We start from the raw sequence: 25,977 nt of genomic DNA on the forward strand, positions 1-25,977 counted from the left end.
ACCGGTATCGGTAATGAGGAGGGGACACCGGTATCGGTAATGAGGGGGGGGGACACCGGTATCGGTAAGGAGGAGGGGACACCGGTATCGGTAATAGGGGGGGACACCGGTATCGGTAAAGGGGGGGGGACACCGGTATCGGTAATGAGCGGGGGGACACCGGTATCGGTAATGGGGGGACACCGGTATCGGTAATGGGGGGGGACACCGGTATCGGTAATGAGGGGGGGGACACCGGTATCGGTAATGGGGGGGGACACCGGTATCGGTAATGGGGGGGGTGGCACCGGTATCGGTAATGAAGGGGGGCCCACCGGTAATCGGTAATGAGAGGGGGGCCACCGGTATCCGTAATGGGGGGGGGGACGACACCGGTATCGGTAAGGAGGGCGGGACGACACCGGTATCAATAACAGGGGGGGACACCGGTATCGGTAACGAGGGGGAGGGGACACCGGTATCGGTAATGGCGGGGGGGGACCGGTATCGGTAATGGGGGGACACCGGTATCGGTAATGAGGGGGGGACACCGGTATCGGTAATGAGGGGGGGACACCGGTATCGGTAATGCGTGGGGGGACACTGGTATCGGTTATGAGGGGGGGGACACCGGTATCGGTAAGGAGGGGGGAACACCGGAATCGATAATGGGGGGGACACCGGTATCGGTAATGGGGGGGGACACCGGAATCGGAAAGGGGGGGGGACACCGGTATCGGTAATGAGGAGGGGACACCGGTATCGGTATGAGGGGGGGACACCGGAATCGGAAATGAGGGGGGGGGCACCGGTATCGGTAATGAGGGGGGGGCACCGGTATCGGTAATGAGGGGGGGACACCGGTATCGGTAATGCGGAGGGACCTGAATCACACCCCCGCCGGCAGCGCCCGATGGGTCCGCCAGGGGGCGCGCAAACCCCGTTCCGCGTCTCTGTTGCCAGGATACGGAACGCGGCGGATGATGGCGGCGGGATACACAGCGGGGCAGGTGGGGGTGGGGAACCGAAACCGGGGATAACGGGGGGCAATGGGGGGCAAAGGGGGGTACCGGGGCTCTAGGGGGGGGGTCCCGTCCCGGTGCCGCCGCTGCCCGGCCCCTCTCTCCCGCAGTACGAGGACGCGTTCAGCGCCCACCGCCTGCAGAACTGGAGCGTGCCCCTGCCGGGCCCGAAGGTACCGCCTGGACCCCCCCTTCCCCGGCACCCGAACCCCCCCCCGCACCAGAATGGACCCCCCGGGACCCCCTGGAACCCCCCGGACCCGGTCCTGGCACCCCCCAGGCTCCCCCAGCTCCCACCTGAGCCCCTGGGACCCCCCAGCCCCATCCTGGACACCCCCCAGCTCCATCCGGGACCCCCTGAGCCACCCCCCAGCAATGCCCCAGCCCCTACCTGGTGTCCCTGGACCCCTCTATGCTCTGCCCCAGCCCCTCCTAAGACCCCCCCCCCGGTCCTGGACCAGCCCCTTGGGACCCCCATTACCAGAATGAGGCTCCCCAGCCCCATCCTGGACCCTCCCAGTCCCACTTTGACCCCCCCTAAGCCCCCAGCTCTGGCCAGGACCCCCCCAAACTGCCCCATCCCCAACCTGGTCCCCTTGGGGCTCCCCCAAGACCCCTCTAGACCCGGCCTGGCCTCCCTGGGACCCCCCTCAACCTAATCCTGCCCCCCCCCCCCCCGATCCCAGCCCCCCAAGCATTCAGAGGGCTCCACACGCATCATCGCCAATGACCGGGGGCATCTGCTCCCCTCCGTACCCCGCTCCCAGGTGAGCCATAAACACCCATGGGGGGTCCCCCCCCTCCCAGCACCCATTGGGGTGCTCCCTGGGGCCCCCTTTACCCCCCTTTTACCGCAGGCCTCCCCATGGGGCTCGTTCGTGGGGACGTGGGAGATGCCATTGAGGATCCCACCGGCGCGCCTGGACCTGACGGCGCGTTCGGCCGCGGCCACGGAGCGGCTGCTCCATCAGTGCCTCCATCCGGGCACGGCGCTGAGCAGCGCCCGCAACGGGCTCCGCACCCGCATCACCGGCACGGTGCGGGCTCCGCATCCCCCCCCCGCTAACAACGGGCACAACCCGGGGGGGGGGGGAGCCGCCTCTTCCCTTCGGGATGCGGCTCCCTTGAGGCCGAAGCCAGCAGGAGGAGCTCATGGCCCGCTCCTCTTCCAGAGGGAACCCACCGGGAACGCGGCCCCCGCTGATGCCGAAGGGACCTCGCTTCAATCCGGAGCGGAGGGAAGGGTCCTGAGCCCCCGGACACCTCCCTGCAGCCCCAAGGGTGAGGAGGAGGAAGGGGTGGAAGGAGCCGGTGCCGTGGTTTAGCTGCAATTGGGAAAAGAGGGGTTTAAACCAGTCCTAATAAATACCCATGTTCGGGATGAGCACTGGGGTGGCTCCATAGGCAGGGAAAGCCTCTTCCAAGCCAAACAGCGGGAAGCACGGGGCTGGAAGCCCAAAGACATTGGTTTCCATGCAGGTCTCTCATGGCTATGGCACAGGGGTTGGGATCTGGGATGGTGGCCCCGGAGCGGGATCCCATTGAAGCCTGGTGGGATCTGCTCCATTGAGGCAGTGCTGTTCCGGGTGATGCTGTGAAGGGGGCACAGGGAATCAGGGTGAAGCAGCCGCTTTGCAAAGCCCATCTGAGCCATAACTGAAGCTCCTGGACCCCAAGAAGAGGCACAAAGACCCTGCTGGAAAGCAGCAGCTTCCCGGGAATGCTGTGTCCCAGGGGGAAGTGTTGAGCACAGACACCCAACACCATGGCTCAGGGTGAAGGATCAAAGCTGCTTTATTGCAAAGGGCAAAGAGCCCAAAGGGGAGCTGGTGCCGTGGGCAAACTGCACCCTGCATTCCAGAGGGAGGGAATTGGGGTGCTCTTCCACCCAAAGCCGTTTGGCTTGGGTTATCCTTGGCAGGATGAGTGGGGATGGAGGCCGTGGGGCTGAGCACCCCATCCAGCCCCACCACCCATCCCTGCGGCAGGCCCGGCGTTGGCAGCTCTGGCTCTCCCAGGCTGCTCAATGGAGATGCTTGTCCTGAGCCCACTCCTGTAGGACACAGACCCGGCTTTGTGTGCAGCTCAGGGCACAGAAACAGCCCGGGGGGGGGGGAGCAAAAAGCAGCTCTGATCATCCACAAACTGGGAGCAGGGAAGCGACTCCTTCCCTTGGGATAACACCGACCCTACCCAGAGCCTGATCCCCCCCTTCTCCTGCAGCTCCTGAGGGGGTTCAGGATGGAGCAAGGCAGAGGAGGCCTTCACATGGCCGCCAGGCCTGCAGAGGACAGCAGGGTCAGGATGAGCACCAGCACCCCGGACTGGTTCACCTGCGGGATCTTGAAGCCTTTCCCCATGTCCCAGGCCTGCGGGAAAGGAGATAACAGCAGGGTTAACCCAGCTCCCTTTTATCTGGGTACAGAGCAGGCACCTCAAAACCCAACCCTCAGAGCACAACAGTGACCCTCTCCCATCTGGAATCCCCCAGGAGCACAAGGCTGCAGCACAGCTCCGCATGTGATGCTCCCATTCCCAGCTGGAGCAGCAGGATCCTGCCCTGCTGCCCAACAAACGGCTCCTCCAGAGCTCCACAAGCAGCTCATCCCATGCTGTTCCCATCACGAACCTGCCACCGGTGTCCAGTGGGAGCAGCAGCTCAGGGGAGAGCTGAAAGCAGCTCCAGTGCCTAAAGGGGCTGTAGGGAACCTGGAGAGGGGCTTGGGACAAGGGATGCAGGGACAGGCCAAGGGGAATGGCTTGAACCTGCCCGAGGGGAGACTGAGCTGAGCTCTGAGGCAGAAGCTCTTCCCTGTGAGGGTGCTGAGGCGCTGGCACAGGGTGCCCAGAGAAGCTGTGGCTGCCCCATCCCTGGCAGTGCTCAAGGCCAGGTTGGACACAGGGGCTTGGAGCATCCTGCTCCAGTGGAAGGGGTCCCTGCCATGGCTTTAGATGAGCTTTAAGGTCCTTTCCCACCCAACCCATTCCTGCCCTCTATGAACCTCTGTGCTCCAGCTCCTCCACCCAGCACAGGAGCTGGGACCCCTTGGGAAGCTCACAGCACAAGGGCTGCTCAACAAGGGGGATGAAGCAGCATCACCCAGTGCAGACCCAGCTCAATGATGCTCTCAGCAGCTTCAACAGCCCCAAAAATAGCCCTGAAGCTCTCGACTTGATTAACCCATCCCCATTCCCAAAGGCACCTTCCCACTGCCGCAGCCGCTTCCCTCGTGCTCCCACTCACCAGGTGCCGGATCCCATTCCAGGTGTGGTAGGAGAAGGGAAAAGCCAGGGCAAATTTAGCCGAGTAGATGAGAGCAGGGCCCAGGCTGAGCGACTTCACCATGGCCAGGTAGTGCGGGAAGGGCTGCGGCAGCACCAGCGCGGCCAGCCCGAAGAGGGAGACCCCTGAGGGGGACAAAGGCCTGGGTTAAGCAGCAGAAGTGTGTGGAACCCCCATCCCATTGTCCCCAATGAGCCCCTGGGTCTGTGCTTTGGGGACACGGCCTCAATGGGATCAGTGGAGGAGGAGGCCCACGCAGTGGCTGCACCCTGGGGTGTTGAGGACTCGGCATCGCCCCAGTGTGGGTGCTGCTTTCCCCAGGGACCAAGCTTCTGCCATGGAAGCCAAAGCAGCCCAAAGCCAAAAGGGACAAGGAAAACCCCCATATCCCCACTGTGGGACAGAAATCCCTGCACTGCTGCACTCCAGTAGTGATGGAGTGAGGCTGCTTCAGCACAGCCCAGCACCAGCAGCAGCCAAGAGCCAGGGCTGTGTAACCATAGGAGCCACCACACCTTCCCTGCTTCCTCCTCCTCCTTTTCCTGCTCATCCTCCTCTTTCCTAGGCCAAGGGAGCTTTCCCATAGGGTGCAGCTGAAGGAAGGGCAAGGATCAAGCAGCAATTCCCCCTTCAGCACCAGCGGCCTCCTCCTCAGCCACTCTTCCCCTCAGGGGCCTCTGTGCTCACCTCCAGCCAGCACAGGAAGCCAGAAGCTTCCTAACAGAGCCTTGATGGAGAGGGAATGGGATCTCCCCCCTTCTCCCAGTGCTGGTGGCAGGAGCAGTGCTCCTGTGGGATGATTCCTGCTCCAGCAAAAGCCAATGGATGGGAGCAGAAAGGCAATAGGGACCTGAAAGCTCCCAGCAAGTTGGATGGGGAGGCAGGGGGCAACTGGGAGCCCAATTCCCAAGCCCTGATGGGGATGGGCTGCAGTCCACTCCCTCTGAACACAATTCCTGCCTATCTTTCCCAATCCCTTCCATCTCAACAGGGAGCTACTGGAGAAGCTCCTTCCTGATGCCAGGAGAGGCCATTAATGGAAATGAAAGAGCCTTTCACAGTCAGGGTTCCCCTCACTCAGTCAAACCCTGCAGAGCAGATTGATGGAGGGGGCTGGATGCTGGTGCCATCACTGCAATGGGATGAGGAGTTTCCTTCCAAGTGGATGAGGGCAGAGTTAGAGGAGATCCTTGGAAGATGCTGCTCCCCATGAGGGGAGTGGGACACTGGAATGGGGTGGCTGCCCCATCCCTGGCAGTGCTCAAGGCCACGTTGGACACAGGCACCAAGTGGAAGGGGTCCCTGCCTGTGGCTTTAAGGTCCCTTCCACCCAACCCTGGCTGGGATTCGATGACAAAGCAGAGGTTTCCCAGTGGAACACATCCCACTGGAATACCACCGGTGCCGGTGCTGGTGCACGCACCTAAGCTGAGCGCAACGCCGGTGCCGCGGTGCGTGATGGACATCGCCATGGGTAGGGACCACCTGCAAGACAAGCACCTCGTCAGCACCACAGCACCCAGGAGGGGCCCCTCTGCTCCCAGGGGGTGTCCCTGCACTCGGAGCTATCCCAGGAATCCACCCAGAGCAAAAGGGGAATGTGCAGAGGCAGCTTGGGAATGGTAAATGCCGCTGGCACCGGCTTGGGAAAGGGATGGGAGTCTGCTGGGAGAGCTTAAAGAGAGATGGAACAGAAGGCTTGGACCGTTTGGGAATAAAGGGGCAGGATTTGGGCATGGAAAAGCATTGGAGGAGGCCCCCAAGAAGGGGTCACCCCACTGAGGAGGGACCCCAGAGCCGCCCTTACTTGTAAATGCTGACGTGAGGGGACAGGGGCCGGTTGGACTTGGTGTTCTTCTCCCAGAAGCGGCTCATCTCCTCCTTGGCCGTCGTTGCCATTGGGACAACGCTGTGGAAAAGAGGAGATGGGAAGTGTGGGGAGATGGAGCTTTGCTGTGGGAACCCCCCCACTCCAGCTCTCCCAAGGGAACCAGGGTATTCCCAAGGGATCTGCTGGCTGCACACCAGCACCCTGCAGATGGGGTACAGCAGAGCAGATGGCACCTTCCATAGCAGTGCTAACACCCGCCCTGCTCTTCCCTGCCATGGGAGCTGGCTGCTGCTCCTGGTGAATGAATGGTCCCGGGGTTAGGCTGTAATTGCACTTACAGCCCCATGCAGCAGGGAAGAACCGTTTATCCCAAAGTCTGGAAGCACCAAGGGCAAGAACTGGAAGGATTCAGCAGCTCCCAAACCCCCCTGTGTGCATGGAGGGGTGACGGTGCTGCTGCTCCCTCAGCCCTTCCCTAACCATGGAATCAGAGGGGCTGGAGCACACAAGCCCCAATTCCATAGATGGGATTCCCTTAGGGAAGAGCTGGATCCGTAACCCCTGGGACTCACTGTGGCACGGAGAAGCTGGGGCTGAGCCGAGCCAGCAACCGGCGCTGCCCGGCGCATCTGCAAGAGAGGAGAGGGAAAGGTTTGGTGAGTGCCAAAGGAAATCCATCGGGATAGGGCTGGGATTCACCTGGGAAGAGGTGGAGTTTCACATGGAGTTGGTTGCCTTCAACCCTATCTTATCATGAGCAAAGCTGGGCTGGTGCTTGAAGTCCTCAGCAGAGCCCCAAGGCTCAGCCCCATGGGCTGGCTCCTCGCAACAGCCCATAATAACCCTGCTCAGCTCTTACACCCCCTTGTAAACCAGGCGGGAGCAGCACCCCAAGCTCAGCTGCATCAAAGCAGCTCCTTTGCCCTCTCACTACAGCACACGCAAGGCACGTGCTGGGATCCAGCAATGGGGAAAGGCTGCATCCATGAGCATCCCATTCCCTCCTCTTCCTCCCAGTGCCTGCATCCATGGCCGTGCCTCTGCATAGGAGCTGCTTGTTCCAATGGGGCTGAGCTGGGGTGTGGGGTGTGGGGGGGGGGGGAAGTCAAAAGGGATTTTGTGGTGCTCCAAAGGAGTGGGAAGGGTTGAGGAGCCCAGCTCGGGCATTCACGGGCATCCCTCCAGGAGGATGTGGGCTGGAATCTGCAGAGAACGGGACAAAGCGGAGCCAGGTCCTGATGGGAGACAAGCGCGTGACAGTGACAGTGACAGCCATGGAGCTCCCCAGCACCCCAATATCTGCCCCCAGCACCCCAACATCTGCCCCCAGCCAAAGCTCTGTTTGCCGGCCTGGTAGGGAAAGCAGCAGGAGCTGGAGCAGCTCCTCACAGGTGGGGATGGCAAACAAAAGCCTGGGTTATTCTTAGCACCCGCTGTGTGTTCCTATGGGAATGTTTTCCCTTCCCAAAGGCTCCCTCCTGGCCTTGACATGAGGCAGGTTTGCAGCGCTCTGAAGCCTCATTTGACGGCTCCATGGCATCCTTTGGAGCACAGCCTCTGCTTCCCAGCCCTCTTTTCCCCATTAAAGCCCCAAACCAGCTCACCTCCACCCATCAGACATGATGTGGCCCGAAATGAGAAGGATTAGCCCTAAATAAGCATCCTCCAGCCCCCACCGAGGGCTCCCCACAGCGTCCTGCTTGCACCAGGACCCCCCCGGGGCTGTGGTATCGATCAGGAGCTCCCGAGCTGCAGCCCGCAGCCTCTCTCAGTGCTGGCCCTGTGGGACCGGGCTATAGGAGCGCGCAGAGAAGGCGAAGGGACCGGATCCCTCCCGCTCTCCGTGTGCCGAGCGGGGATGGAGCTCCCGGCTCCCACCCAAGGGCTCCGACAGCGCCGCCTGCACCCGGGAGCGGACAGGACCCCCCCCCCGTTCCCCGCACCGCCGGCATCGGGGCCGGTCACTGCTCCGAGGAGCCCCGCAGCGCAGCGGAAGAGGCAGCTTCAGGCCATGGGGCCACGGCCGGGAGCGGGACGGAGCCAGCCCGGCCCCAGACCCCCGCAGCCGCCGCACCGAGGCCGCACGGAGCGGCCCAAGGGGGCACCGGGGGCCGTTAACGACAGCGGGGCCCGATCCTCGCACACGATCCCTGAGTCCCTCCGCGGCCCCGGCCCGGGCCCCTCGGGAGTCACCTCAACGCCAGCGCCGCCATCTTGGAGGGCTCCGCACGCCGGAAGTGCCTGTGACGCACTTCCGCCGGTGCGTCCCGGTACCGCCGTTATTGCCCGTTACCATTGGAGCTGCCCGGTCCCGTTCCCCCCCCCCCCCGATACCCCCCTTACTTCCCCGTTACTCTCCGCTGCCTGTTGACATCCCCTGTTATTACCCGTTATCTCCGGGGCTCCCCGTTAACCCGCACCGGGGGTTCCCATCACCCCGCAGGCTCTGTTCCTGGCGCCCCCCCCTCCGTTACCTCCAGAGCTGTCGGTAACCCCCCAGGGCTTCGTTATTCCCCCGGGGCTCCCCGTTACCTCCTGGTCTCCCCCCGAAGCTGCCGTGGGGCAGAACGGCGGCTCCCCGTTATCCCCCCCCTCGCTACCGGTGATGGAGGACGGTGATGGACGGCCCCCCCGCAGCGCCTCATCCCATCCCCATCCCCATTCCCTGCTCCAAACCCTCCGGACACCCCAACTTCGAAGCTTTTCACCCCAAACCCCCTCTTCACTCCTCATCCGGTAGCTCCCGGTAACACCAACCAGGACCCGCAGCACAGACCGGGCCGTGCGGTGACCATTGGCGACAACGGGGTCAATGCGAGACCCCCCCGCCGTAGCCCCGCATCACCCCGGGGCGGCGGCTGCGCCGGTGCCTTAGGGCTCGGGGCACATTCCTGCCGCTCCGCCTCCGGGAATGCCCGATCCCGCGGGCGGGAATGCGGCGGGACAATGGGCGCTGTGTGCGGGGCCCCCTCCTCGCCCAACCCCGGTCTAAATGTCCCCTTTGAGCACCGGGCTGCGCGGCTCCCCCTTGGCCTCCGCCGCCCCGGCTGCTCGGCGCCCATTGGACCGGGCGCGGGGCTCCGCCGGGCATCACTCGGTGCTGCTCCGCTCTTAAGCCTCGTCCCCGGTGCTCCGGGATCCCTTGGGCGCGGAGCCGGGCGCTCCCTGCGGTGCGGTGCGGTGCCCCCGCGGTCACTGCAGCCACGATGTCGCAGGGCGCCGGGGACCTCGTCCTGCTCCTCGCTGCTCTCCTATGGGCACCGGGTAAGCTGCAGCCCCGATGTCCCGGCCCCACATCCTGGAGAGAGGTGGGGGGGGGTACCCAAATGTCTCCGGTTTGGGGCTGACGCTGGTGATGCTCTGGGACCATTATGGGGATGCCAGCCCCAGCACTAGGACACATCCCCATGGAGCCATCCATAGGGGGCACAAAGAGCTGCTGTCCCCCACTAAATGCCCATCTGTGTGGTGGCTGCATGGGGACATCCATGGAGCTGATTGTGCCCCCCCCACCCTCCACCCCATCAGGGCCATCCCCGACGTTGTCCATCCACGTGTACACCCAACGGGAAGTGTACGGCACCGTCGGCTCCCACGTCACCCTCTCCTGCAGCTTCTGGTCCTCCGAGTGGATCTCCGATGACATCTCCATCACTTGGCACTTCCAAGCTGAGGGCTCCCGCGACAGCACCTCAGTAAGCACCCACTGGGTGGCCCTATGGTGCTGTGGTGCCCGTGGTGATGCTGATGTCTCTGTGTGTGTGTGTGTGTCCCTTTCCACCCATAGATATTCCACTACGCCAAAGGCCAACCCTACATCGATGACGTGGGCACCTTCAAGGAGCGCATGGAATGGGTGGGCAACCCCTACCGCAAGGATGGCTCCATCGTTATCCACAACCTGGACTACACCGACAATGGCACCTTCACCTGCGACGTCAAGAACCCTCCGGACATCGTGGGCAAGTCCTCCCAGGTCACCCTGTATGTCTTTGAGAAAGGTACGGAGCCACAATTCCCTTTCCCAGTGTCCCTATTCCCATCCTGGAGCTGCTAACGGGGACTCCCCACAGTGCCCACCCGCTATGGCGTGGTGCTGGGCTCCATCATCGGCGGGGCCCTGCTGCTGGTGGCCGTGGTGGTGGCCATCGTCTACATCCTGCGGGCCTGCTGGTTGAGGCGCCAGGCAACGCTGCAGCGCCGGCTGAGGTGAGCCCTGGCACCAAACAGGGGTGAACCCCCCCCCAAACTGGTGCTGCTGGTGGCAATGGGGAGGTTGAGGGGGGGTGGTGTTGGATTTACCTTTTCCAAGCTCCTTTTTGCCTTTTCCTCCCCAATTTTAGTGCCATGGAGAAGGGGAAGCTGCAGAGATCGGCCAAGGATGCTTCCAAGCGGAGCCGGCAGGTGGGTAGTGAGGGGTTGAGGGATGAAACAGCTTTGCCGGAGGGGGTGTGATGCTCTCTCCTCTGTTTTGGTGACACGGGGTGGGATGGGGGGGTTAGGATGTCACCATCACCTCCCCGTTGCCATAGGCCCCGGTGCTTTACGCCATGCTGGACCACAGCCGCAGCACCAAGGCAGCGAGCGAGAAGAAAGCCAAAGGAGCTCCGGGAGAGTCCCGCAAGGATAAGAAATAGCGGTTAGCGGGCAGGGAAGGTACCGCGGGGCCGGGCACCGGGGGCCCCCGGCCCCCCAAAGTCATCATGACCATCGAGATGGAGCTGCGGGGGGGGGAGGCTGAGGCCGCTCGCCCTGCACCCGCTGTCCGCTCCCCCAGCAAGGGCAGCCTCAAGAACGCCCTCATGAGCATCATCAAGCCCAATGCAGGGACCTGATGCCCCAGCAGGACGTGGGGACCCCCCCACCCCGGAAGCGGCGGGGACCCGGCGGGGAGCGGGGTGTGCTCCTCGTCCCGGTCCCCCCCAATCCCCCACGCCGGGTCCCCCCCCACCATGGTCGGTACCTTCCTCTGCGCAGCCGCTGCCCTGCCCAGCCCCGGGCACTGATGGGGCTCTCTTCAATTTGGAGACACAACCATTGAGTTTTGGGGCCGTTCCCCCCCGCCCCGGGGTGCCCCGGGCCCCCCCTCCCCAGGGACCTGCAGGGTCCCCATGGGCCTGGTTCACCCCAACACCATCCCCCCCCCCCCCCGCCCAAAAACCCCATCCCCGGGAGGGTTTTTTTACCCTTTTCTGGCCGTTTTCTCGTCTCTTCCCCACGACCGAACCTGAATGACGTCGTGGGGGCCCCCCGCCGCGCCCCCTCCACCCCCCCATTAACCCTCCGTGTCCCCCATAACCCCCAACCCTGCGTCGGCCGGAGCCTCGTGGAGGAGGAGAGGCTGCGGCTGGTGCCCATCACCCTGGCGCCAGGCTCCCCAGTGTGGTTTTGTAACCCCCCCATCCATGTGTGTTTGTGTCCCCCCCTCCATCCCCATAGTGCCATTAATAAAACTCACACCTCCGGGACCCGGTGTCCATCCATCCATCCCTGTCCCCCCCCCGTGTGTCTGCTTGGTTGGGGGGGGGGGTGACAAGGACATACACAGTGCCTGAGCACTCCCCAACTCATCACATGGAAGCCCACCATAGAATGCCCCCCCCCCGAGCCACCCATCCCCCTGTTGTCCCCTATTGGGGCCACCTTCCCCCCTCATTAGACGTTAATTAAAGCTCCCTCTAATTAACACAGGTCGGGGGGGGGGGGGGGGTGTGACCCCATCCCCGTAGTGCCCGTGCCCCATGCCCCCCCCCCGGGGCTATAATTGGCTTTTCCCTAATAAGTCTGCAGAGCCCAACCCCGGGACGTCCCCTGGGTCCCGGCGCTGTTTTTCTTTCCAAGGAGCTATTCCCGGCATTCCCGGTCACCGGCACCGGACCAGCCCCAGGGCTCCCGAGCAATGAAATCCTGGTGCAAACATCACCCCCCCCCCACCAAAGTGCTGGTTTAGCCCCCCCAAAAAGCATCGTTCCCTTGTTATAAGCCGGGATCTGCTGCTCCAGGGATGCCGGAGCTGGGAATCGCTGCTTGGTCCTGCCGAGGAAAGGAGGGGGTAAAAGGAAGGGGGGGGTAGGAAAAAGAGAGGGAAGGGGGGAGCAGCAGCAGCAGCATCTTTAATCACCGCAGCGCACTGGGAAATGAGGCCACGGCTCCAGGGGCTGAGGAATGAAGCGGAATTTCATGGGATAAGCCCCGAATGAGAGGGTGATGGAGATGCGGGCGGGATGAGCCGTTCCCAAAGTACCATAGCCCTATAGCCCTGCTCCCCCCACCCTCTCCAGCAGGGACCCACGGGGGACGAGGGGGGGTCCGGCCCCACACACCAAGCTCCATTCGCGCTCCTCTTCCTCCCGGTTTATTCCTTCATATGCTACAACTCCCCCCCCCCACCCGGGAAGGGGATGGTGACAATGACAGGAACGGGGCGGTGGGACAGGGGTTGCCCGCACTCAGGGGGACACCGCTGCGTGTGCCCCCCCCTTCCTTGTCCCCAGTACCCACAGGGACACGGAGGCTCCCCCCGGGATAACGGCACTTCCACGCTGCCCCCTCGCACCAGGGGCTACCTCCGCTAAAGGGGGGGATGCGCCTGTGTCGTGTCCCGTCCCCCCAGCATCACCCCGTGGGTAGGGAAGGACTGAGCCCCCCCCCCCCGGTGTTGGGCGGACGGGGCAGGAGCCGGTGCCCGCCGCGGGTTGGGGGGTCCCGGGGGTCGCTCAGGGCCCCGATTCCTTCTTCTGCTTCTGGAAGCGGCGGAATCTTCCCTGGATGGCGAGCGCGGCTCTCTCCGTCTCCGGTGCGCTCAGGTCGATGTCGATCTCCTCCTCCTCCTCCTCCACCTTCTTGGGGTCACCGGCTTTGGCTGGACGGGGGGACATAAAACAGGGGCACCCCCAGACTCACCCATTGAACACCCGCACCCCCCCTTCCAGCACCAGGGAGCACCCCGCTAAGGGACAAGGGAAGGACGGAGCAGGTCCCCAACCCTCCCAATGCGTCTCCCCTCGCCTCGGGTCTGGGTCACCGGGTGCCCCCTCCCGTTCATACCGGGGATGGGGGGGGGGGGGGTCCTCACCTTCCTCCTGCCCGCCGGGAGCCTCCGCCGCCGAGGGGGACTCATTGGGGCTGCGCTGCGGAAAGAACGGGGTGCCCGGGGGTGACGCGGGGCTCCCAGTAGCAAACCCGAACCGGGGGCATTTACCGGGACCCCCCCCCAGTTGCAGCATCCCCCCCTCCAGGTCTTTGGAGGCCCGGTTCTTTGTTAAATACAAAGGGAAAGGGGAGGAAGAGCCCCCGGGGCCGGTGCCCACCTCGCTCATGGCCGCTCCGGTGCCGCCGCTGGCGGTGTGCGGAGCCCCGCGCCCGCCGCTGCCTTTATAGGGGGCTTGGCTGAGTGACGGCTGCGGCAGCCAATGGGAATCGAGAGAGGGGCTGGGGGCGGGACAAGCTCTTCCGCGTGTCTCACGCCCCCCCCCTCCCCATCCGCGCCTCGACGCCCCGCGGGGACACGAGGGGAAAGGGAGGGGACAAGGGGGGACTGGGGAGCATGGGGGGGGCAAGGGGGACCCAGAGGGGATTGGGGAGTATGGGGGAACCCAGTGGAAAAGGGGAGGAGCAGAAGGAAAACAGGGGGAGAAGGGGGCACTGGGGGGGGAAAGGGAGGGAATGCGAGGACCTAGGGAAAAGGGGGAGACTGGGGGGGATGGGGGGGACAAGGGGGAGCCAGGGGGGACCCGGCGGACTGAGGAGACCAGGGAAGATACAGGGGGTACTCAGGGCACAGGAGGGAGGCAGGGGGATGGGGAGCACAGTGGGGGGACCCCAAGGGGGCAAGAAAAGACTGGGAGAACCTGGGGGGGAGCAGGGGTAATGGAGGTAACGGGGGGGACCCCAGCCATTGTCACCCCCTCTGCACCCTGCTGCCTGTGCCCGCCTGTCCCCGTCCCCCCCCCCGCGCTCCTGTCCCCGCCTGCCGCAGCCCCAAGTTCAAGGTTCAAACTCCACCGGGCTCCGGTGGCAACGGGGCCGAGCCCGTGGCTGCGCGGTGACAGGCACCGGAGAGGGGGGGAGCACCGGCTCCGCTCCCGGCCCCGGCCGCTGTCACCGGTGCCCCGGGATGTCGGTGTCGAGCCCATCGGACCCCGAGAGCAGCCCCTGCTCGGTGCTGGGGCCCCGCAGCGTGGATGCGGAGCCCCCGGAGGAGAAGATCTGCGCCGTGTGCGGGGACCGCGCCACCGGGTACCACTTCCACGTCATGACCTGCGAGGGCTGCAAAGGGTTCTTCAGGTGGGAAAGGCAGGGATGGGATGGGAAGGGGACAGAATGAGATGGGATGGGTGAGATGGGATGAAATGGGATGGGACAGAACAGGGGGACAAACTGGACTGAAATGGGACAGGGTGGGACAAGATGGGATGAAATGGGATGGGACAGAAGAGGGGGACAAACTGGACTGAAATGGGACAGGATGGGACAAGATGGGATGAAATGGGATGGGACAGAAGAGGGGGACAAACTGGACTGAAATGGGACAGGGTGGGACAAGATGGGATGAAATGGGATGGGACAGAAAGGGGGACAAACTGGACTGAAATGGGACAGGATGGGACAAGATGGGATGAAATGGGATGGGACAGAAGAGGGGGACAAACTGGACTGAAATGGGACAGGATGGGACAAGATGGGATGAAATGGGATGGGACAGAAGAGGGGGACAAACTGGACTGAAATGGGACAGGATGGGATGAGATGGGATGAAATGGGATGGGACAGAAGAGGGGGACAAACTGGACTGAAATGGGACAGGATGGGACAAGATGGGATGAAATGGGATGGGACAGAAGAGGGGGACAAACTGGACTGAAATGGGACAGGATGGGACAAGATGGGATGAAATGGGATGGGACAGAAGAGGGGGACAAACTGGACTGAAATGGGACAGGATGGGACAAGATGGGATGAAATGGGATGGGACAGAAGAGGGGACAAACTGGACTGAAATGGGACAGGATGGGACAAGATGGGATGAAATGGGATGGGACAGAAGAGGGGGACAAACTGGACTGAAATGGGACAGGATGGGACAAGATGGGATGAAATGGGATAGGACAGAAGAGGGGGACAAACTGGACTGAAATGGGACAGGATGGGACAAGATGGGATGAAATGGGATGGGACAGAAGAGGGGGACAAACTGGACTGAAATGGGACAGGATGGGACAAGATGGGATGAAATGGGATGGGACAGAAGAGGGGGACAAACTGGACTGAAATGGGACAGGATGGGACAAGATGGGATGAAATGGGATGGGACAGAAGGGGGACAAACTGGACTGAAATGGGACAGGATGGGACAAGATGGGATGAAATGGGATGGGGCAGAAGAGGGGACAAACTGGACTGAAATGGGACAGGATGGGACAAGATGGGATGAAATGGGATGGGACAGAAGAGGGGGACAAACTAGACTGAAATGAGACAGGATGGGACAAGATGGGATGAAATGGGATGGGACAGAAGAGGGGGACAAACTGGACTGAAATGGGACAGGATGGGACAAGATGGGATGAGATGGAACAGGATGAATGGGATGGACAAGAAGAGGAGGATAAGATGGGATGGGATGAGATTGGATGAAATGGGATGGGACAGAAGAGCAGCACAAGATCAGATGAAATGGGATGGGATGGGATGGAATGGGATGGAATGGGATGGGATAGGATGGGATAGGATGTGATGGCATGGAGCAGAGGGAGAAGATGGGGTGGACAAGATGGACTGAAATGGGATAGAACAGAGGAGTGGGACAAGATAGCCTGAAGTGGGACAGGGTGGTTCAAGATGGGATGAGATGAGACAGGGTAGGATGGAGCAGAGGGACCAAGGTGGGATGGGATGAACGAGATGAATTGAAGTGGGGTGGGAGAGGGTGGGATGGGACAGACTGGTGGGCCAAGATGGGTTGGGATGTGACAGGACAAGGTGGACTGAAACAGGACAGGATGGAATGGGACCTGAGAGACTGAAACGGGACAGGACAAAGGGACATGGCGATGGAACAAACCCCATGGGCAGGTTCGGGGTGGCACAAAGTGGGGCGGCCACTGCCCCCCACACACACACTGGGGTCCCCCAGTGACAGCCCCCATGACCCTGCCCCAAACCCCCCTTAGGCGCTCCATCAACAAGGGTGTCCGGTTCACCTGCCCCTTCTCCCAGAGCTGCCCCATCACCAAAGCCAAGCGCCGGCAGTGCCAGGCCTGCCGCCTGCAGAAGTGCCTTGACGTGGGCATGCGGAAGGACAGTGAGTATGGGGATATTGAGGGGGGGGGATGAGGAAGGGACCAGGGGAGGACACGGAGGTCCCCGTTCCCCCCGTCTCCGGAGCGGGGCCAAGCGGTGCTGACGGTGGTGCCGGTGGCAGTGATTATGCCGGAGGAAGTGGTGCGGCGGCGCCGGGCGCTGCGGAGGCAGCGGCGCTTGGCACTGGCGGCACCGGGGGGGCTGTCGGCGGAGCAGCAGGAGCTCATCGCGCTCCTCATCGCCGCGCACCAGCAAACCTTCGACTCCAGCTTCTCCCAGTTCTCCGACTACCGGGTGAGTGGGGACGGGGACATCGCCTCTCTGTGGGTGCGTGTGTGGGTGCGTGTCCCCCCCTTTCTCATCGTGTCCCTCCTGCTGGTGCTGACTTCCCCCCCATCCCCATCCCCAAGCCCGCTGTTCGCCTCTACATCCCCAGCCCTCAGAGCCCCCCCGAGCCCGGTGGCCCCGAGCGCCTGGATGAGGATGTGCTGCCCGATGTGTTCTCGATGCTGCCCCACTTCGCCGACCTCAGCACCTTCATGATCCAGCAGGTCATCAACTTCGCCAAGGAGATCCCAGCCTTCAGGTGCCCGGTAGAGGGGCAGGGAACCATGGAATGGGTTGGGGTGGAAAGGACCCTAAGATCATCCCGTTCCAACCCCGTTGCCATGGGCAGGGACACCTCGCTCTAAACCATGGCACCCAAGGCTGTATCCAAGCTGGCCTTGAACACTGCCAGGGATGGAGCATTCCCAACCTCCTTGGGTAGATGGAAAAGGGTTGGGGACCCCCCGAGGGACCCTTCCCTGAGCCCTCCTTTGTGTCCCTGTCCCCCCTGCCCCACCAGCAGGAGTTTGCCCATCGATGACCAGATCTCGTTGCTGAAAGGAGCCACGCTGGAGATCTGCCAGATCCAGTTCAACACCGTCTTCAACGCCGAGACCAACGCCTGGGAGTGCGGGCAGCACTGCTACACCATCCAGGACGGTGCCTTGGGTGAGGACATGGGATGGGGGGGCACTGGTGACACTGGGACACGGCCCCACATCACCACGTTCCCCCCCCTCCATTCCCCACAGCCGGGTTCCAGCAGATTTACCTGGAGCCGCTGCTCAAGTTCCACATCAGCCTCAAGAAGCTGGGGCTGCACGAGGCCGAGTACGTCCTGCTCCAGGCCATGCTGCTCTTCTCACCCGGTGAGCAGCAAGAGGGGGGGGACGGGATGGGATGGGGGCCACGTCCCCTTGGTGCCACCCTTGACACCCCCCCCTTGCACCCCCAGACCACGCCAGCATCACCCAGCACGACTCCATCGACCAGTTCCAGGAGAAGGTGGCGCTGACCCTCAAGAGCTACATCGACCACCGGCACCCCATGCCCGAGGGCAGGTACAGCCCCAGTGCATCCCATCCCATCCCATTTATCCCACATTATCCCACATCTCCCATGTCCCCATCCCAGGTTCCTCTATGCGAAGCTGCTGCTGCTGCTGACGGAGCTGCAGACGCTCAAGGTGGAGAACACGCGGCAGATCCTGCACATCCAGGACCTGTCCTCCATGACGCCGCTGCTCTCCGAGATCATCAGCTAAACCCACCCAGCATTCCCAGTGTTCCCACTGGTCCCACCACACCTCCCAAGCAGAGTAAAGCTCCTTTATTTTTCCAGGCTCCGTGTGTGCCCAGAGCCACGGGAGGGACCCCCCCCAGGCCCTGAACAGCGCCCGCTCCTCACCCCCAAGGTGCCACCGGGCACCGCGCGTCCCCGTGTCCCCACGTCACCGGATACCGGGTCCCCCAGGCTCCGTGGGCTCCCCTGGCCCGGCCCCGGGCCCGGTCCGGCCCCGGTCAGTGGCTCCCTGCAGGGCAGGTGCTGCCCCTTCAGCCCACGATGACGCTGAAGCCGCAGTGGAAACGGTTCTTCCAGTGGTTGAGGAAGGCGCCCAGAGCCAGGGTGACGGGCAGGGGGAGCAGCTTCTTCTCCAGCACCCCCCCAACGCTCCAGTTACTGTCCACGAGCCCTGTGGTGGCGTTGGGGGGCACACGGTGAGCACCGGGATGGTGCTGGAGCCACCAAGGGCCAGTGCAGCTCCGGGCTCACCTCTGAAGACCACGTTGGCTTGGGGCAGGTTGAGCTGGTAGCCAAAGGCAAAGGTGGTTTCCTGCAGCCGTGTGTTGGCCTCCAGCTCCACCCCGACCTGGACCTGGAGATGGGGATGGTGGGGACACGGAACCGTGAACCCCAAGGGATGGGGACACCCAGGGAGGGGGATACAGGGACGAGGCCATCACCTGCTCGTTGGCCCGGTGGTAGTAGCTGGCATGGGCTCCTCCATAGCCCACGTTCAGCGTCGCGACCCACTTCTGAGCTGGAAGAGAAGCCAAGAGGAGGGCGAGGGGAGACGGGGGGTCCCCATATCCCCCCACCAACCCCATCCCTGTGCCCCCCACCCCATCACCATCCCCATGCCCCACGTGCCCCCGTACCCGTGTATTTCCCCGCCAGCGTGAGGATGGCTCCTTCCTCACCCGGCCGCCGGTGATAAACCATCTCCCCCCCCAGCACCAGGCGTGGGGTGATGCTCTGCAGGAAATGGGCCACCAGGATCACTGTGGGGACACATGAGGGACCTCAGTGTGTGGCCACCCCCCCCATCCCCTTGTCCCGGTACCGGTGCTCACCGGAGCCGCCGAGCAGGTCGGGGTTGCCCAGCGTGAGGGTGGCGGTGCAGTCGTCACCCCGGTACTCGCCGTCGAACTGCCACGTCACGAACTTGGCCTGGTGGGTCTGGAAAAGGGGGGAAATGGGGGACACCGAGGGTCCTGTCACCGCAATGGGGATGGGGACAGGAACATCCCCCCCCCATGGTGGTCCCTGCATGGAGTCACCTGGAAGACGGCTTTGGTGCGGATGCGCTCGGCGATGAGGTGCAGCACTTGGGCATTGAGGCTGCCGGCGCTGTCCATGTCCCCAACCAGCATGGGGAAGGCCTGGGGATAATGGGAAGGGGGTGATAAAGGGGGGGTGATGAAGGGGGGGTGATGACAGGGGGTGATAAAGGGGGGTGATGAAGGGGGGGTGATAAAGGGGGGTGATGAAGGGGGGGTGATAAAGGGGGGTGAGGGGGGGGTGATAAAGGGGGGGTGATGAAGGGGGGTGATGAGGGGGGGTGATGGGGGGGGTGATAAGGGGGGTGATGGGGGGGTGATAAAGGGGGGTTGGGGGTATAAAGGGGGGTGTGGGGGGGTGATAAAGGGGGGTTAGGGGTTGGGTGGGGGGTGTGGGTGTGGGGGGGTGATAGGGGGGGGTGATAAAGGGGGGTGATAAGGGGGGGGGGATAAAGGGGGGTGATGGGGGGGTGAGGGGGGGGGTGAAGGGGGGTGATGAAGGGGGGTGATGAAGGGGGGTGATGAAGGGGGGTGGGGATGAAGGGGGGTGATGAAGGGGGGGTGATGAAGGGGGGGGATGAAGGGGGGGTGATGAAGAGGGGGTGATGAAGGGGGGGTGGGGGGGGTGGGGGGGTGAAGGGGGGCGAGAGGGGGGGTGATAAGGGGGGTGATGGGGTGATGAAGGGGGTGATGAGGGGGTGATGAAGGGGGGGTGATAAAAGGGGGGTGGATGGGGGGTAATGGGGGGTGGGGGGGGTGATGGGGGGGGTGATAAGGGGGGTGTAAAGGGGGGGGTGATAAGGGGGGGTGATGGGGGGTGATGGGGGGGTGATAAAGGGTGTGTGAGGGGGGTGATAAAGGGGGGGTGATGAAGGGGGGTGATAAAGGGGGGTGATGGGGGGGGTGTGATAAAGGGGGGGTGAGAAAATGGGGGGTGATAAAGGGGGGTGATAAAGGGGGGCGATAAGGGGGGTGATAGGGGGGTGAAAGGGGGATGATAAAGGGGGGTGATAAAGGGGGGTGGGGTGATAAAGGGGGGGTGATGGGGGGGTGATTGAAAGGGGGGTGATGAGGGGGGGGTGGGGGGGTGGTGGGGGGTGGGGGGGGTGGTGGGGGGGGTGTGGGGGGGGTGGGGGTGGGGGGTGGGGGGGGGGGGGGTGGGGGGGGGGGGTGGGGGGTGGGGGGTGGGGGGGGGGGGTGGGGGGGGTGGGGGGTGGGGGGGGTGATAAAGGGGGGGTGATAAAGGGGGGTGATAAAGGGGGGGTGATAAAGGGGGGGTGATAAAGGGGGGGTGATAAAGGGGGGTGATAAAGGGGGGGTGATGAAGGGGGGGTGATGAAGGGGGGGTGATGAAGGGGGGGTGATGAAGGGGGGGTGATGAAGGGGGGGTGATAAAGGGGGGTGATAAAGGGGGGGTGATAAAGGGGGGGTGATAAAGGGGGGGTGATAAAGGGGGAGTGATAAAGGGGGAGTGATAAAGGGGGAGTGATAAAGGGGGAGTGATAAAGGGGGAGTGATAAAGGGGGGTGACAGGTACTGGGCCTTGCCGGTACCCCCCGGGCCTCACCTCGGTGGGGCTGAGCTGCCGGTCACCCACAAAGGTGGCGTTGAAGCGGTAACCGGAGGGTCCCAACGTGCTCATGTGAATGGTGTGGGTCACCTGTGGGGACAGAACCTCAGTGGGGGGACATGGACATGGGGGGGACAGGGACATGAGGGGGACAGGGACATAGGGGGCAGGACACGGGGGGCAGGGACACAGGGGGGACAGGGACACGGGGGGGACAGGGACACCAGGGGGACAGGGACACCAGGGGGACAGGGACATGGAGGGGGACAGGAACACAGGGGGAACAGGAACATGGGGGGGATATGGACAGGGACACGGGGGGATATGGACACAGGGGGAACGAACATGGGGACACGGACATGGGGGGGATATGGGCATGGAAGGACATGGGGAGACACAGACACGGACACAGGGGAATATGGACAGGGACACGGCGGGATATGGAGACAGGGAGGGGAGGGGGGGACAGGGACACGGGGGGGACAGGGACACGGGGGGACAGGGACACGGGGGGGACAGGGACACGGGGGGACAGGTACACGGGGGGACAGGTACACGGGGGAGACAGGGACACGGGGGGACAGGGACACGGGGGGACAGGGACACGGGGGGATATGGGATACATGGGGGGAACGACACGGACACAGGGGGGACACGGACATGGGTGGGACATGGACACGGGGGGAATATGGACAGGGACACGGGGGGATATGGACATGGGGGGGCAGGGACACGGGGGACATGGGGGGGGGGGGGACAGGGACACGGGGGGACAGGGACACGGGGGGACAGGGACATGGGGGGACAGGGACACGGGGGGGATATGGGCACGGAAGGACATGGGGGAGACACAGACAGACACGGACACAGGGGGGACATGGACATGGGGGGGATATGGACAGGGACACGGGGGGATATGGACACGGGGGGGCAGGGACATGGGAGCAGGGACATGGATGGAAGGAGATAGGACAGAGACAGCGACAGAGACACGGGGGGACACGGATACAGAGGGGATATGGACAGGGACATGGGGGGGATACGGACATGGGGGCACGGACACGGGGGGGACACGGACACGGGGGGGCCATATACGGACACCCCCTCCTTCCCTGACCTGGAAGTGGCTGCTCAGGGTCTTGGTGACCAAAAGCTTCACCCCCTCCATCTGCTGCGGGAACACCTCTGCGGAGCGGGGGCCGGGGTGAGCGGGGCCCGGAGCCGCTCCGGAGCCTGCCCCCGGTGCCCCCCGCCGCACCTTTGCACTGCCGGTGCAGCTCATCGAAGCTCCCGGGGCTGCCGAGCGGCTCCCCCCGGCGCGGGGCGCGGGGCGCGGCGGGGCCCAACACGTTGCCCATGGCCGGGTCCCGGAGCTAAACCCGCCCGGTCCCGGTCCAGGTTCCAACCGCGGCCCCGGCCCCACCGGGCGCCGCCATCGCGGGCGCCGCCACCACCGGAAGCGGCTTCTGAAGGCCGCGCCCGCCCGAAGCCGCCGCCGCCATGTTGGGTGCGGGCAGAGCTCGCTGCTCATTGGCTGAGCCTCAGGGGCGGGGCCGCTCCTCGCTGTGTTCCCCCCCGGAACTCAGGACCCGAGCAGGGAGGTTCCGGGGGTGCCGCGTTCCGGCTCCTCCCGTGTGTGTGCCCCCCCCCTCCATCGCATCCCTGTGCCCCGGTCAGGGGTATCCCCTTTATCGCCCTCTCCCTGCATCCTTGGACCCCCTCTTGTCCCATTCCCTCCCCACATCCTGGCTGTGTCCCAATTCCCTCTTATTCCCCCTTCAACCCCCTTTTATCCCCCTATGTACCCCCAAACCCCACCCGCCCCCATCTCCTCTCCCTCATGTGTGTCCCTCCCATGTCCTTCCCCCTCCGTGACCCCAGTGGCCCCCCCCGGGAACCCCCGCTTCCCCCCCCCCGTGTCCCCGGGGGCACAGGGAGGTCCCGGTGCCGCCCCCCCGCCCTTTGCCCGCGTGTCCCCGACCGGCCCGGGGCTGACCCCGGGGTCCGTGCCCCCCCCCCCCCCCGGGACCCCCCCGCTCCGCGTCACCGTCACGTTGGAGGCCGAGGGTCAGTGATAAGGGCGGGCACCGACCTTTGCCCCTCGGTCACAAAGGGGGTGCAGGTCCCATGGGTGCCCCCCCCCCCCCCAGCTGGGATCCTGGTGTGGGGCAGAGGGTGGGGGGGCATGGGGCTGCTCTGGGGGTCCCAGTGCTCAGCGTGCTATGGGGCGCCCCCCAGCCCGAATCGTGGGTCACTGGCACCCAGTATCCATGTCCTGCTTGTGCCATGGGGATATGGGGACACAGGGATGGGATGTGGGGACACAGGGATGGGATATGGGGACACAGGGATGGGACACTGGGACATGGGGTTGGGATGTGGGGACACGGGGATGGAATGTGGGGACACGGGGATGGGATGTGGGGACACAGGGATAGGATGTGGGGACACGGGGACACAGGGATGGGATATGGGGACACGGGAATGGGATGTGGGGACACGGGAATGGGATGTGGGGACACGGGGATGGGATGTGGGGACACAGGGATGGGACATGGGTACACGGGGATGGGATATGGGGACACGGGAATGGGATGTGGGGACACGGGGATGGGATGTGGGGACACAGGGATGGGACATGGGGACACGGGGATGGGATATGGGGACACGGGGACACAGGGATGGGATGTGGGGACACGGGGATGGGACATGGGGACACGGGAATGGGATGTGGGGACACGGGGATGGGATATGCGACACGGGGATAGGACATTGGGACAGGGGGATGGGACACAGGGACATAGGGACAGGACAAGGGTGTGGGGCCACCCTGGTGAGGCCAAGAAGGGGCGGCCCCCACACGACCCTTACCCCCATAGTGTTTACCCAGGCCCGGCCCCACCGGCCGGGGGGTGGGAGCTGATCCCGAGGGATAAAAACAGCCCCCGAGAGGCCCCCACAGCCCCGAGTCCTGCCCAGGTGAGGGGCACTTGTGCTGGGCAGGACGGGGAAGGGCTGGAGCCACGGGGCTGGAATGGGATAGGGATGGAGCTGTGGGGCTGGGAAGGGGCAGGATGGTGCCAGTGGAGCTGCGGGGCTGTGGGATGGGATGGGATGGGACAGGAATGGGGCCGTGGGGCAGGGATGGGGCAGGAGCGGACCCTGCGGCTGTGGGGCTGGCGGGGACCCCGGCCCTATGGGGCAGCCCCATGGTGACACCGCCCCGCGCCCTGCGCCCCCCAGCCCGGCGAGATGAAGGCGGTGACGGGCGCGGTGCTGCTGCTGCTGCTGGTGCTGGGTCCCGTCCAGGCTGCGCTGTCCCGGCGGGAGGCCCCGGCCGAGGGCGCTGCCGAGGTCCCGGCCGAGGACTTCTTCAGCCGCCACCTCCAGAGCTTCTCGGACTTCATGACCAAGGACCTGCCCCAGAGGCTGCAGGTGGAGGAGATGCGGAGCCAGGCAGAGTACGGAGGGGATGGGGGGAACGGGGGCTGCATCCCCATGCCCGGTCCCATCCCCTGCATCCCCATCCCCGGTCCCATCCCCGATCCCATCCCCATCCCCGGTCCCTTCCCCATCCCCGGTCCCTTCCCCATCCCCGGTCCCTTCCCCATCCCCGGTCCCTTCCTCATCCCCAGTCCCTTCCCCGGTCCCATCCCCGTCCCCGCTCCCATCCCCATCCCTGGTCCCTCCCCTAACCGCGGTCCCTTCCCCATCCCCGGTCCCATTCCCGGTCCCATTCCCATTCCCATTCCCGGTCCCTTCCCCATACCCAGTCCCTTCCCCGGTCCCATCCCTGCCCCCGCTTCCCTCCCCATCCCTGGTCCCTTCCCTAACCCCTGTCCCTTCCCCATCCCCGGTCCCATCCCCGTCCCCGGTCCCATCCCTGGTCCCTTCCCTAACCCCGGTCCCTTCCCCATCCCCGGTCCCATTCCCGTCCCCGCTCCCATCCCCATCCCTGGTCCCTTCCCCACCTCTGATCTCATCCCCTTCCCCATCCCCGCTCCCATTCCCATTCCCATCCCCTTCCCCTTCCCCGCTCCCATCCTCTCTCCCATCCCCTTTTCCCATCCCCAGGGCGTACCTGGACCGGGCCAACAAGCAGCTGACGCCGCTGGCGCAGGAGCTCCGGAGCAACGTCCTGGGGCTCTTCTCCTCCCTCCTGGACCTGGGCAAGAGCAAGGAGCAGCCCTGAGCCCCCCGTCCCCCCGTGGCCACCGGACCCCACTGCTGCCCCCCCCCCAATAAACCCCTTGAGTTGCTGCTGTGACCCCTGTGCTGTGGGGATGGGGGTGGGAATGAGGGGTAGGGATTAAGGGAGATGGGGATGCAGGGATGGGAATTGGGGGGGTGGGAATGGGAGGGTGGGAATTGGGGACACAGGAATTAGGGGATAGGAACTGGGGGAAGGGATTGGAGGGATGGGAATTGGGGGGGTGGGAATGGGAGGGACAGGGATTAGGGGAATAGAATTGGGGGGATGGGAATGAGGGACATGGGAATTGGGGGGATGGGAATGGGAGGATGGGAATTGGGGACACAGGAATTAGGGGATAGAAACTGGGGGAAGGGAATGGAGGGATGGGAATTATGGGGATGGGAATGAGGGGGGTGGGAATTAGGGGACGTGGGAATTGGGGGGGGACAGGAATTGGAGGGGATGGGGATGGAGATACAGGGACTGAGGAATAGGAATTGGAGGGATGGGAATGGAGGGATAGGAATTAGGGGAGATGGGAATGGAGGGATGGGAATTAGAGGAGATGGGAATGGGAGGATGGGAATTGGGGACACAGGAATTAGGGGATAGGAACTCTGGGAAGGGATTGGAGGGATGGGAATTAGGGGGACGGGAATGAGGGGGATGGGAATTGGGGAATATAATTGGGGGGGTGGGAATTAGGGGACGTGGGAATTGGGGGGGACAGGAATTGGAGGGGATGGGGATGGAGAAATAGGAATTGAGGGATAGGAATTGGAGGGATGGGAATGGGAGGACAGGAATTGGGGGGATGGGAACTGGGGGACATGGAAATTGGGGGATGGGAATGGGGAAATGGCTTTGGGGGGATGGGAGTTGTGGGGGCAGGAATTAGGGGAATAGA

General features: G+C 63.9%; 6 protein-coding genes across 6 annotated transcripts; 3 read left to right on the plus strand and 3 right to left on the minus strand.

Moving 5' to 3' along the window:
- Nucleotides 1-3,199: 3,199 nt before the first annotated feature.
- On the minus strand, nt 3,200-8,380 carry SDHC (succinate dehydrogenase complex subunit C). Its single transcript, XM_061357499.1, has 6 exons — nt 8,309-8,380; nt 6,688-6,744; nt 6,092-6,193; nt 5,708-5,769; nt 4,246-4,409; nt 3,200-3,370 (listed from the first exon to the last, which is right to left on the minus strand). Exons 1-6 carry the CDS (start codon nt 8,326-8,328, stop codon nt 3,266-3,268), a joined length of 510 nt encoding a protein of 169 aa, XP_061213483.1. The 5' UTR covers nt 8,329-8,380; the 3' UTR covers nt 3,200-3,265.
- Nucleotides 8,381-9,117: 737 nt separating this feature from the next.
- MPZ (myelin protein zero) lies at nt 9,118-11,509 on the plus strand. The gene is given in 6 exon segments (XM_061357498.1): nt 9,118-9,379; nt 9,644-9,810; nt 9,903-10,116; nt 10,189-10,324; nt 10,459-10,519; nt 10,648-11,509. Coding segments are annotated over 6 exon segments (939 nt in total). The 5' UTR covers nt 9,118-9,321; the 3' UTR covers nt 10,951-11,509.
- Nucleotides 11,510-12,763: 1,254 nt separating this feature from the next.
- Nucleotides 12,764-13,538, minus strand: PCP4L1 (Purkinje cell protein 4 like 1). Its single transcript, XM_061357518.1, has 3 exons — nt 13,426-13,538; nt 13,191-13,245; nt 12,764-12,977 (listed from the first exon to the last, which is right to left on the minus strand). The coding sequence occupies exons 1-3, from the start codon at nt 13,432-13,434 to the stop codon at nt 12,832-12,834; spliced, it is 210 nt and encodes a 69-aa protein (XP_061213502.1). The 5' UTR covers nt 13,435-13,538; the 3' UTR covers nt 12,764-12,831.
- Nucleotides 13,539-14,208: 670 nt separating this feature from the next.
- Nucleotides 14,209-18,082, plus strand: NR1I3 (nuclear receptor subfamily 1 group I member 3). Its single transcript, XM_061357500.1, has 8 exons — nt 14,209-14,401; nt 16,288-16,418; nt 16,539-16,711; nt 16,828-17,003; nt 17,268-17,413; nt 17,497-17,613; nt 17,700-17,805; nt 17,879-18,082. Exons 1-8 carry the CDS (start codon nt 14,232-14,234, stop codon nt 18,006-18,008), a joined length of 1,149 nt encoding a protein of 382 aa, XP_061213484.1. The 5' UTR covers nt 14,209-14,231; the 3' UTR covers nt 18,009-18,082.
- Nucleotides 18,083-18,223: 141 nt separating this feature from the next.
- On the minus strand, nt 18,224-22,422 carry TOMM40L (translocase of outer mitochondrial membrane 40 like). Its single transcript, XM_061357501.1, has 9 exons — nt 22,134-22,422; nt 21,993-22,060; nt 20,873-20,965; nt 19,306-19,407; nt 19,099-19,204; nt 18,904-19,026; nt 18,709-18,785; nt 18,518-18,620; nt 18,224-18,437 (listed from the first exon to the last, which is right to left on the minus strand). Exons 1-9 carry the CDS (start codon nt 22,231-22,233, stop codon nt 18,298-18,300), a joined length of 912 nt encoding a protein of 303 aa, XP_061213485.1. The 5' UTR covers nt 22,234-22,422; the 3' UTR covers nt 18,224-18,297.
- A 1,662-nt stretch (nt 22,423-24,084) lies between these two features.
- On the plus strand, nt 24,085-25,134 carry LOC133214557 (apolipoprotein A-II-like). Its single transcript, XM_061357520.1, has 2 exons — nt 24,085-24,336; nt 24,950-25,134. Exons 1-2 carry the CDS (start codon nt 24,128-24,130, stop codon nt 25,065-25,067), a joined length of 327 nt encoding a protein of 108 aa, XP_061213504.1. The 5' UTR covers nt 24,085-24,127; the 3' UTR covers nt 25,068-25,134.
- The last annotated feature ends 843 nt before the right edge of the window (nt 25,135-25,977 follow it).

Source organism: Neopsephotus bourkii, unplaced genomic scaffold, assembly GCF_033783945.1.
Source record: "Neopsephotus bourkii isolate Nb327-2 ecotype Australia unplaced genomic scaffold, CSIRO-AGI_Nbou_v1 NB_904, whole genome shotgun sequence".
NCBI lineage: Eukaryota > Metazoa > Chordata > Aves > Psittaciformes > Psittacidae > Neopsephotus > Neopsephotus bourkii.